The sequence below is a fragment of the Ursus americanus genome, chromosome 22 (genome assembly GCF_024610735.1).
Source record: "Ursus americanus isolate L20-20 chromosome 22, mUrsAme1.1.p, whole genome shotgun sequence".
In the NCBI taxonomy this organism is placed as follows: Eukaryota; Metazoa; Chordata; class Mammalia; order Carnivora; family Ursidae; genus Ursus; species Ursus americanus.
In genome coordinates this window covers 16,822,651-16,834,999 of record NC_142148.1, presented here as the reverse complement: position 1 = coordinate 16,834,999, position 12,349 = coordinate 16,822,651, and the positions used below count along the sequence as shown (strand labels likewise).

Genomic DNA, 12,349 nt, shown 5'->3' with positions numbered 1-12,349 from the left:
AAACCACAATAGCCAGGACATCTGTATACCCCTACAGAAGGGGAGCCCCCAACTGAAAAATATTTATGTCTAACTCCCTGGAGGCTCAGGGTCAGATTTAACTTGATGTAAAGGCAGCATCTCTTACACACCTGTAATTTCAGCCTGAGAGTCAACCTTACTTCATTCCAACACTTAAACAGCCTACGAGCAGAAGAAACTGAAGGACACCTCCCAAGCCCCATTGCCTCTAGCTTCAGCCCTTTTAAAAGGACTCTGACAGCCTTGTGTCTCCCTCCAGCCCCCAAGGAGCCCCCCACTGGGCCTTGAGCTGTCCCCCAGGGTGGACATGAAGACACTATGCCAAGGCTGGGAAGGCACAGCGAGAAACCAGAGACACCTGCAGGAAGTACCAGGGAGCAGATCAAGGCTTCCAGGGAGGGCCTGTGGGCACAGTAACCCCCATTCCTCTGGGACAGCCCCAAGAAAGGTGAGGTCAGAGCAAAACCAGGTCTGATGCCTGGAATGCCAGGCCACGGGCTCTTCCCACAGAAAGGGATGAGGAAAAGACTAAGAGTGACTGTGAGCAGCACTGAGTTAACAGAGTGGAGATAGAGGAGGTGTGCAAGCCCTCGGGGCAGTAAGCACCCCAGGTGTTGAAAAGCTTCTCTGGGTCTCTCAGAGACCCATGCAGACCACTTGCTGGTGGTGCACCTGGGTAAAGCAGCGTCTGAGGTCAGGTGAACTTGAAGGAAAGGGCAAGGTCCTAAGGATAACTTAGACTTGCAGTCCCAGAGACTGTAAGAACCAGAAAAAAATACAGGGCCACTAGTACTGATTAAGCCCTACTATGTGCAGACACTTCACACTCGCGCAGGCATCATTCTGTTTAACTCTCATGCTGGCTTCCATGCTAAAGAGGAGGAAACTAAGGCAGTGGGATTAAGGACCGAGAGTCACTGAGCTATGGCACAGGATTGGAATAAGCTGGCCTGGAAACATGTTTATGACGAGAACTTTGAAAGCCATGAACAGGATACTATGGGAAGAAGAGGGAGGGAATCTTTCTTTACATAGACTGATAAGGGACCATCTCCCTGAGGAGGAGTCACTTGAGCTGAGGCCTGAAGAAACCAGCCAAGAGAATAGTGGAGAAATCCATTCCAGTGGAAAGGAACAGCACGTGCAAATGTCCTGAGCCAGGCAAGAATGTGACAGTCTTTCAGTCTCTAAGGAACTGAAAGGAGTCAGTGTGTTTCTTTCTTTGAGAAGAAAAGGGGCTTGGAGAAGACACTAGATCATACAGGCTGTAGCAAGGAGCTCAGATTTCAACCCATGTGCCAGGAGAAGCCAGCAGAGGGATTAAGTGCCAAAACACCACCGTGTGATCTACCCACAGCCCAGCACAGAGTTTGTCACACAGAAGGGGATCAAAGGTCATGGAACATCTGAATAAACAGCTTACACTAGACTTCCAAAGGATAGAAACTCCTGGTTTTACAGAAGGAAAAGTAAGATTTCAGTTTTTGCCCATGAGAAGAACAAACAATTTTGCCTAATCCAAATTCACTTTCATGCCTCCCTGCCTAAGAAGCACGCAGAGCCGCAGAAATCCACAGGCGCATCATGACAAAATAATTTCAGTGATCATCATCAAATGCCTCTATTTAGAAAAGCTCAGAAGATTGTATTAGCACAATCCAATATTTATGAAACGACGCTCTGCCGTAATGAGGGGCTGAGAAAATTAAGATTAGAAGCAAGAGTGACTCCTTTGGGAAGAGAGACTGGCACGGTGGGAAAAGCAAAGTCACTCAGCCTCTTAGAACCTTTGTTTCCTGATCTGTAAAATGGAAGGATTACAGGAAAGATTAAAAATCCATGGTCAGTTAATAGAGGGCCCAACGGCATTTCAAGATGTTTATCATTCATTTCTTCATTTAAAGAACACTTGATAGTGAAATAAGTCAGAGAAAGACAAACACCTTATGATTTCAGTTACACGTCGAATCTAAAGGAATAGACAAAAAGCAGAATCAGACCCATAAGTACGGAGAATAAACTGATGGTCGTCAGAGAGAAGGATGGGCAAAATGGGTGAAGGGGAGTGGGAGGTACAGAATCCCAGTCAAGGAATGACTAGGTCAGGAGGATGAAAGGCACAGCATAGGAAATATAGTCAACGGTATTGTAACAGCACCGTATGGAGACAGACGATGGCTACACTTGTGGTGAGCACGGCATAACACACGGACTTGCTGAATCACTGTGGATTACACCCAAAATTATTGTAACATTGTGTGTCAACTATACTTCAACTCAAATTCAAAAAAGAACAAGCAACAGAGAGCAAACAAAGTTTTTAAAATAAGAAAGAAGATACACTCAATAAAGGCTATTTGGCCATCCATCCATGCATCCATCCAACGAAATGTTATTTTGTTCATACTATGTACGATGCACTGTATTAAGCACTGAGACAGAGCTATGAATAAGACTGTCATGGTCCCCAGGCACACGGAATGTCTCATCTGGGGTAAAACATCCCCTGAACAAACCACCTCCACTGTGACATGCATATAGCAGAAGATCTGGATGTACCTGGCCAACCACAAAGATGGCCGAGCAACACGGAGCATGTGGTACCTTTCACCAAAGTGCTCTGGACGGGCTGGGTCTCTAATGGAATGAGTGATTCTCTCATCTCAACCAAGACACTTCTGAGAATAAAGTCAGCAGTGTTAAAAATGATGATGGGGCAACAGGCATACAGGTTGTCCCACGGTCACCTTATGAATGGGCATGTGCAGTTGTTGGTGACTCTGCTCATGCCAAGTAAGATCCTACCAGATCTGCAAAGCTCAGTTTTGTACCATAGCACCAATTTATTTTACCTGGGGCCGGTATCTACACTCATGAAAAACACACAACAATGTATGCCCTTAACTGGAACTACACAGAACCATCCGTAGCCTCCTGCTTTGGGGCCAAACTCACAGTCACTAAAGCTACACAGGCCACACCCTTACCTGGACATCTCTGAGCATCTTCTCTGTCTCCAGCTTAGTGGCATCCTGTTAAAGCCCTCTCCCCAGAGGACGGCAAGAAGACGTGGCAGCCAGGCAGTGGGGGGTGTAGGTCTAGAGTTCATACAAGACGGCTGATGGCAAATGAAGCACAGGAGGGATGGAGGCCGTTCATAGTGTGATGGTTAATGTTGTAGGTCAACTTCCCTGAGCTACAAGATGCCTGAATCGCAGCTAGAACATTATCTCTGGGAGTGTCTCTGAGGGTATCTCCAGAATAGATTAGCATTTGAGTTGGCAAACTGAGGAAGGCAGACCGCCCTCCCCAACACGGGAGGCATCATCCACTCCCTTGTGAGCCCAGACAGAACAAAAAGGGAAAGGTAGGGTGAATTCATTCGCTCTACCTGAGCTAGGGGCACCCGTCTTCTCCCACCTTCAAACATCGGTTTTCCTGGTTCTTGGGATTTCGAACTCGGATCAGGGTTATACCATCAGCCCCGGATTCTCAGGCCTTCAGACTCAGATGGAATTACACCACTGGTTTTCCTGGTTCTCCAGCTCACAGACAACAGATCATGGGACTGCTCAGCCTCCATACAGGGCGAGCCAATGCCTGTACTAAATCTCCTCTTAAATGTATCTCTCTATATATATATCCTTTTGATTCTGTTTTTCTGGAGAACCTCATACACATGGAAATGGTATAGAACAAGCCTGAGATCTCCCGTATTTAGTGGCCAAAGTGAGGAAGAGTGCCAGAAGGTGTTGGGGGACAAAAATAAGACAACATGTGGGTTAGAGAGAGCCCTTAGGCAGGGAGGAATCACAGACACAACATTCCCTCTCCAACAATCAGATGTCTTTACCAGTGAACCTGGGATCACACATACATGTTCCCAGAGTTGCAACATGTCCTGGCTTACGTCCCCAAGTAAGCCTTTTCAAGAGTCCTCTCACCCAGGCATACCCCACCCTAAATGTATTCCGAGTGTTCCTCTTCCAGGCGTATCTCTCCTAGAATACCCCAGACATCACTCTCCTTCGCCTGCTGCAAGCAGCTATCCATCAGGAAAGTACATTAGCCCTTTAGCCCCACTGGTTAAGGATAAGCTGGGCATTCAGGATGTCAGGACATTAACTTTATGAGTAATATTCTGACTGCGCTAGTTTCCCTAGATATATACAAGCCATGTGCCTGTGTCTGGAAGAAAAGGAGTGACCTCATTCTGCAGAATTTCTCTCCCACAGAATCCAACTACTGTTAGGTTCCCAAGCAAAACCCAAACTTGTAGCTAAATCTTAGAATCTTAAAGCTAAAAGAAATGCTAAGGGTTCCTGAATCCAGGTGACATGCGATTCCTACCACCTACCTTAAGAATTCACTCAGCCTTAGTTGAACACCCCGGGGGATGAGGAACTTACTACCAATGGAACTGTCTACTGCCCTCTCAGACAGCTCAATCCCTGAGCAAGATGGTCCCTACAAGTCATCCAATAAGTGAGTCATCCTCATCATAGCCTCGAACACAGTGGATCACGTACCTGTGGGCACCGCTGGGTCCAGCATTGGTTTCTCCCACGTGTTAATCTGCTCCCAGGTAAACCCATTGGTGCCCAGGGCCACGCTGTAGCCACAGTTGCTGTAGTGCTCATCAAAGGAACAGCCGCCTGCAGACAAAAGAGATATGCGTAAATACATCCTTGTGTCTGAGGCCGGGCTCGTTACCCCGTCTCATCAGCGCTCCATCTACAGCTTCGAATGTTAAACTCTGGAGAAGGTTTTTTTAAAAAAATAAATAAAAAGGCAAGCAAATTGGATTTTTCTGTTTGCTTTGGTGCTCTCAGGAAAGGTGCTGGCATCTGCAGGCCACCCTATTTTAAAAAAGTTAATAAGGCTAGTTACAGTGATTTCAATCTTCCTTCCTGAGAAAGGAAACAGCAACGTCTCATTCTAAGTAGGAAAAAGGAATGCCAGGGCATGCCTCCATGATTGCTTCCTGCCACAGGGAGAGACACTGGGGGCAGCAGAGAGAGCACCAGCTCCAGAGCCCGGCCAGACCAGCCACAGATCTCAGCTGTGCAAATCTGGGCCAGCTGCAGCCAGCTGCAGCCCCACCTGCATCTCAGCCTCCTCACCTGTGACACGGAGGAAAGAGCCACTGGACAGAAACACCATGAGGGTGATGTGGGGTAACACAGAAAGAGGAACTGGCACAGAATCAATTCTCCCCATCTATCCCCTTCCCTATAAAAGCAGTTTGTGAAAACCCATGCTTCATGGCATAGAAATCAACTTTGTGGAAGAACCGGGCAATCGTGCATCTGGAAGATAGTAAAGTCAATGTTCATAGTGTTAAAGTCATCCACCATTTTATAGAAAGTTGTATCAAATCAATTCTGACAAGGATTTACTAAGCACAACGCTTAGGGAGCTGGAGGTCCCCTCCAAGTGCTACTGATAAAGATGCGGGGACAGAACCAGGGCTGCAGGGAGGAAATGCTGGTCTGTCTGGAGAAATGGGCCATGCCATCCTGAAGGAGGACTGAACAAGGCTCTGGAGGATCCAGTATCTCCGGGGAACAAGAGTGCGAGGAAGGGCATCCGCAGTGAGCTGGTGGGACACAGAGGCAGCACAGGACAGCATTCCACAGCAGCCTGCTGACTCATCTCCCAGACCCGGGTTCATACTCAATCCCGCTCTGCCACTGCCCCCCATCTCCCTGACGCTCAGGTCTCACAGCAGCACCATCTCCTTCCCTTACATACTCCTGCTTCCGCATCACCCATGCACACCTGGTTCTGATGCACGTACAGAAGCTATTCCTCACTAGCCCCAGCCTATGTCTACGGCCTCCCCTAACATCACACCACCATCTCCACCTGCTACCAAGGACAAGAGCCCTTCTCTGCACCCCAGGCCTGGGATGTCCTCTGCTTAGTGGGGTGGAAGTTCTGTTGACAGGTGTAATATGGAAGACAGTCACACCACCACTAAAAAACCCTATGATGCCAAACGCTTTCTCTACTCTCCTTCCTTGCTGTGAATGAGAACCCAGAAGAACTGGCCCTTAGTGCCCCAATTTGGAGTCTTGGCTGGGCTAAGGAAGGCTGGACCTACTTCGGTAGTTATAGGACTTTGGGCTCGAGTACAGAGTATTCAGTAACTTTGTACTAAAAAGTAACAGGAATTTGGGGTGTCTTATGTAGATACCTAGATTAAAAAGCAAAAGAGAGGAAGAGAGGAATGTAAGAAACAATGAAAAGCAGAATCCTACAGAAGGTGACAGCCAGTAAGAAATTTCCCATGATGGGAACTGGCTGATGCCTTGGTAGGAACTAAAATATCAGATTCCATTGTTTCATTTTTCAACTCAACAATTTTTTTTTAAAGATTTATTTATTTATTTATTTGTAGATTTATTTATTTATTTATTTGAGAGAGAGAGAGTGGCACGAGCAGGGACCGGGGAAGACAGAGGGGGAGAGAGAGGGTCTCAAGCAGACTCCACCCCAAGTGCGGAGCCCAGCATGGGGCTCCATCCCACGACCACAAGATCGTGACCTGAGCCAAAATCAAGAATCGGACAACCAACTGAGCCGCCCAGGCACCCCGATGCAACAACCGTTTAACCGAGCAGTTAGGGCAGATCCAGCCGAGTCTGAGTTCCTGGCTATCCAGCGGTTAACAGAAGCAGCCTGCTAGCGCTCTTCAGCAAGATAGACTGACGGTCAACAAGTCAATGAATAAACCCGCATTTCAGCATCATGCCACCGAGGCTGTGGCTGGGGTGAGTGAGAGGAGACCAATACGCTGGGGTCCCAGAAACAGTGCCCTATCCTATGCTCTCACATCCCTCCACCATACCCAGGTCCTCAGGGAGGGCTGGCCACACGCAGCAGCCCGGTACCGCTGCTCCTCCAGGGAACTGAGGGAAGAAGGGCAATGACCCGAGTGCATGGACAAGGGTCAACGGGCAAGAACGGGAGGCCCAGGAGAGGAGAGGAAAGGGTAGGAGAGGACACTTCACCCAGGTACAGTGGGGAAGGATGGCCTTCGAAAGGCAAGGAGGGGGGCAATCACGCAGCTTCCTCTAGACAGTAAGGGTCAGAATGGCTGGGAACAGCTCAGGCACATAGTAGAGCTTACGTACCTGCTGAAGGAACGAACCAATACTGCTAATGGGACATGTGACACAGACAAAGCTCTGCTTCAGTAATAACAACAGTGAGCACAGAGCCCCCCACACTCAGCCCACTCTTCCGGGTCTCCTCCTCGCCCCTTCAGCCTAGGAAGCTCCTTCCCCACACTGCCTTTCTGACACATCTGAGGGGATCCTCCCAAGTCACTTCTTCTACAAACTTTCCGAACCAGAGCAGAGTGTGAATGTCCCAGACACTACGTTTACAATTTAAAAGCAGCAACATCAGAAGGTATGTTGCTCTTAAGAGGGCCAACCTCCCTCCTCTACGTCTCCCTGCCATCACCTGCCAGGAGACCAGCCCAGAGACACAAATGAATCGGGTCAATGCCATGAACAACAGATCCTGATGTGCCAGAACTGATAAGCAAGGGTGCCTGCAGCATCTCCAGTATCCACTGGAAACCTCAGCACCCTAAACTGAGATCAGCCTCCAGGGCGAGAGAAGGAAAGAGTGGCCAAGACCATGCTATGTGTGTGGTAAACTGGGTCTTCTCTCCTGTGCACACAAGAGATGGGGCACCTGGGTGCCTCAGCTGGTTGGGCAGCTGCCTTCGGCTCGGGTCATGATCCCAGGAGCCTGGAATTGAGCCCCACATCAGGCTCCCTGTTCAGCGGGCAGTCTGCTTCTCCCTCTCCCCTGCTCGTGCATGCTCTGTCTCAAATAAATGAAATCTTAGGGGAAAACAAAAAGATTCTCTCTCCCTCTCTCTCCCTAGAAGGAGGGAGGGAGGGAGAGAGAAAAGAAGGGAGGGAGAGAGGGCGGGCTGGCACTGTGTCTCTAAGCCACTTGCATTTGGGGCAGAGCACACAGTAAACCCTAGCAACATGTAACAAAGTGCTATCTACCATTTGCATGTTGCATGACTGGCCCATAAAAATGATCTCTTACAAGCAATCCTCCTCACCTGCCCCTGCTGTGAGGAACTTCAAAACTTATAGGGGAAGGCAGTGGCATCACAGGAAAAAAGATGTCTAGATCCCTGAGACACTCACTGGAAGAGAGCCAGCAGTCACCTGAGCAGTGATATCAGCATTAACCTTCCAAGAGCAAAATAACAACTTGTCTCACGTGGCTGACACCTTAGGGATTAGGTATGACCACAGCAGAACCTTCTGCCCCCGACGAACGTAGGCAGCACGCTCTCTCAAGCATCTCCTCCGTACTGGCGACATCCTAGATACTGACTGCATATTCTCCCTCATTCCCTTTCACTTAATGCTTGCAACGTGGTGAGGCAGGTTATTATCCCTATTATACGTACAAGGTAATTAATGTATTGAGGGGTTAAGTGGCCTTCTCAACTCACATAGAAGGCAGTGCTAGAGCCAAGATTAATTCTGTGGTGACCTAACCGCACAACCCATGCTCTTTCTAATAGACCAGAGAGAGAATATATTCCGCCAAACCAAGGACCAAGCCTTTCACTTATAAGGTTATGAGAGAGGATCAGGCAAAGGGCTTCTAAGGTGGCTGGGTCTCTCCCATTAGAATGCATTCCTTTGCTTATTCTGGGAACACTTAAAAGTTTTTTGGGGTTTGGGGGTGTGTGTGTGTTCTGTGCAGGGGCACAGAATCGACATACAGACTTCTTACGCTCACGTAGTTGGCAGAGTGTGGAAAGACAGCCACATAAACATACACTTTTGCAAAAATGCAAAAAACACCTTCGTGGGGATGTGCTGAAGCTCAAAGATCCCATTTAAAGGAGGGTGTTTAACCGATCCCTGATCTACCCTCTACCAACTCTAGCACCACCGCTCACAATCCCACTGTGGCTTGATGAACACGGAAGCAGGAAATCCAGCCCGTCAAAAAACAACTGAGAACCGGGAAAGAAAAAAAGCCACTTCTTACATGTCTGCCTGCTAAAAAGGAGTTAGGTTTTTGGCTCTGAGCTTCCAATGGCCACTAGAAAAAGGAAAATCTATTCAGGTCCTGGACACTCCGTGTTCATACAATAAAAGCCAAATTGCACAGGAAAATTACAACCATTCCAGGTGCTCAGCTCACACAAGAACTTCTCCGCGGGGCCACTGGTAACAGAAGTCCCATTCCCCATTGTGAACAGCATCTGAAACAACATCCACACAAGGGGTGCGTGGCCAATGACATGAGGCTAATTCTCACGGTCCTTCTCAACACAAACTCGCACTACTAACAAAACACACAATAGGGGCGAAAGCTGCTCACTGGGACGTGGTATGATTCAATGGAGAGTAGTCTGGCTTGACCCAGAGACAAGTTTTAAAAGCTATCTGGGAGAAAAAATATACTTTAGGAGTATGTTTTTTTTTCTTAAGCAATCCTCCCTGAATTTTCTTCCTCTCCACCAACAGATTGAGGAAGAGTGGTTATAAGCTCAAGATGATACATCCTGACAGCAACCCACACTGCAGCTGGGTACAGCCCCTCTAGCTCACATCTCTTCCTCGATTCTGGGCCTGCGCTTTCTGGTGTGCGTGACGGATCACCAGGAAACCCTGCAGTGGTAAAGGTTAAGGACTCCAGAGACTCAGGGAGAACTGGGAACTCACGGGAGCCACAGAGATGCAGAGCCATGCTGCCAGCCAGGGACTGGCTCCTGAGAGCCGGCAAGAAGGGAAGAAAGGAAAGAACAGTCGCCACTGGACCTGCAGCATGAAATATGCAAACCCTTGATAATCTCGAGTCTCACTGCCGTTCCTCTTACTCTTTCAAAGATTAGGTTTACTCTCTTGCTGCAATTCCTTAGGTCCTTAATGTCTGACAAAAAAAAAAAAAAAGGCTCCTGGCCATCTCTGCAGGTGGTTGTAGCAGGCTACTCAGGAAAGACTAACGACTAGAAAGATTCCCAAAAGACTCTCATTTGGATGCTCACCTCATTCCGTTTTAAAGAACAGGCAGACCCATTTAACCGAGGTCAACCCTACCACAACCATTTTGCGGGGAAAAGAGAAACCCCGTAGCCTACCGCCACCCCAGGAATCAGGCTCAGCCTCCAGAGCACATATCCTGGTTTGGAGAAGACCCACATAACCGGAGGAGGACAGGGGAGAGCAGCCACAGTCCAAAGACCCAGCCCTACCTCCCGGCACCCAGACAGAGGAGCTACTTCCCTGGATGGGTTGAGGTCAGAACGTGGCAAAGGCCCCAGATGCTCTGATGTGAGTCAAGCATAAAAAGTCAACAGAGAAATGGAAAACTGTAGCAAGGAAATTGGATTCTGAAAATCCATTTGGGTTTGGTAATGTATAGGATATCAGCATCTGTAAGCGAAGTAAAAATAGTGCAGGATACATACTTTAAGATACATTAAAGCATAAATAAAGTTTATAGTGCCAATCAGAATTTTTTTTTAAACATGAGCTCTTCTTTTGAAAATGAGAAAGGAATAGAATTCAATAAAAATATAAATGTGTCTGCCTCTGCATTTCTCAGATATGATCCTGTATTTTCTTGAACAGAATTAAGTTCAGAAGAGGAACTAAAGATTTCCTGGGCTTCTGCTATATGCCAGGCACTGCACTTGAGCTGTGTAAGTATGTATTTATAGATGCATGTACACGAATGGAGGTAAGTCCAACTACCACCACCAAGATAGGGATCAACACACTTTCTCTGTAAAGAGCCCAGCAGTGAAAATTTTCAACTTATAGCCATATAGTTGAGGTCACAACCTCTCAACTCTGGCGCTGTAATGTAAAAGCAGCTGTAGACAATACATAAACAAATGAATGTGGCTGGGTTCTAATAAAACTTTATTTACAAAAACAGGTGGTGGGCCAGATCTTACCCAGAGGCAGTAGTTTGCCAACCCCTCCTCTAAGAAAGAAGCACTGCTTTCTCCATTTTCCACATGAAAACCTGTCCTCAGAGTTACTAAGGGATGTGCCCAGCTAGGAATTTCAGGGAGAAAGAATGACCTCACGAAAAACAGTAACAATACTAACATCTCCTTTTATTGGCCACTGAGCATATAACCATCACCATAGGCCATGCCATTTTGACTGTACCCATTTTACAGGGAAGTAAACTAACCTGCATGAAGTAAAGTCAAGACATTAGTCTCAGGCTGTAATGGCACCAAAGTCCGAATATTCTCCTTTGCTTCAGACCTGCCACTCTTAGAACACTGTGTGTGTTCAAAGAATCCAAGTTTCATCCTGCTGCTTCCAGAAGAAAAGAAGAAAGAAAAAAAAAAGGCAGTTGTGCCTATAACATCCAGTGGTGGAGCAAGTAAAGAGAGAAAATGGGACAAAACATTTTTTAAAAAGGCAGAAATTTGTCTTCACTTGCTCTGTATGGCCAGTGCCACTTCTAGCAAAGCTCGTAACTTTGATTGACAAACATGAACATGACCAACCAAGGTGATGTGCCATGAAGAGGATGAAACTTTAACACACCATCCCCCAGCAAGTGTAGACCTAAAACTCAAAATCCTAGTGGCCCGCTCGATACCCTCCTCTCCAGGTGCTCTGAGGGTACATCCAGCACTGGGGAAAGGGGGAAATGAGACCACAGGACTGTGTCCCTCCAACTCCAAGCCCCAAAGCTCCAGGAAAGCAGGAGCATGCCATATATCCCTCCACTCAGCATCTCGCCCATAGTCTATGTTTGACTTTATTATTCAATGAATGGCTGAATGCATTTAAAATGGACCTGCACTCATGCAGGGGAGGCAGGCTGAGACCCCACAGGGGGCTCTGGTGTATCTTCCACTGGGCTTCCATTGGGGGTTCAAGATGAACCCAGTGTAGGCCTTGGAGCATGGTAGGAATCTGGAACTCACCCTTAGACTGGACCTTTTAAGAACATTTACCCTGGTCCTGCAAATGCCCAGTACAGAGGAAAAGTCTGAACCCAGCGTGTGAAGTCAAAGGATGAGCCCAGGAGAAACCATCAGGCCATCAAACAAGGGGAAGAGTGAGGTGAGACATGTGTGGGCCAAGGAGTCCTAAGAGGAGAAATGAGAGCAGTGGCAGCAGACCCAGAAAGAGAAGCAGGCTGCTCAGGGTTAAAGTGTGAGCAGGGTTTGAGCAGGGGTAGAGGGCACAATGCCAGTGGGGCCAGGTAATCACGGTATAAGGTCAAAGAGATGTGGACACAAAGCTACTGGGAAGACAAATCTCAAGTAAATCTGAGTGCTAATGACAACCCA

General features: G+C 47.7%; 1 protein-coding gene across 1 annotated transcript in view; it reads right to left on the bottom strand.

Moving 5' to 3' along the window:
- The window catches only part of PTPRT (protein tyrosine phosphatase receptor type T), a 776,661-nt gene that overhangs the window by 753,029 nt on the left and 11,283 nt on the right, over positions 1–12,349 (bottom strand). Inside the window, 1 exon segment of the mRNA XM_087853941.1 lies at positions 4,551–4,676. Within this exon segment, the coding sequence (XP_087710067.1) occupies positions 4,551–4,676 (126 nt within the window).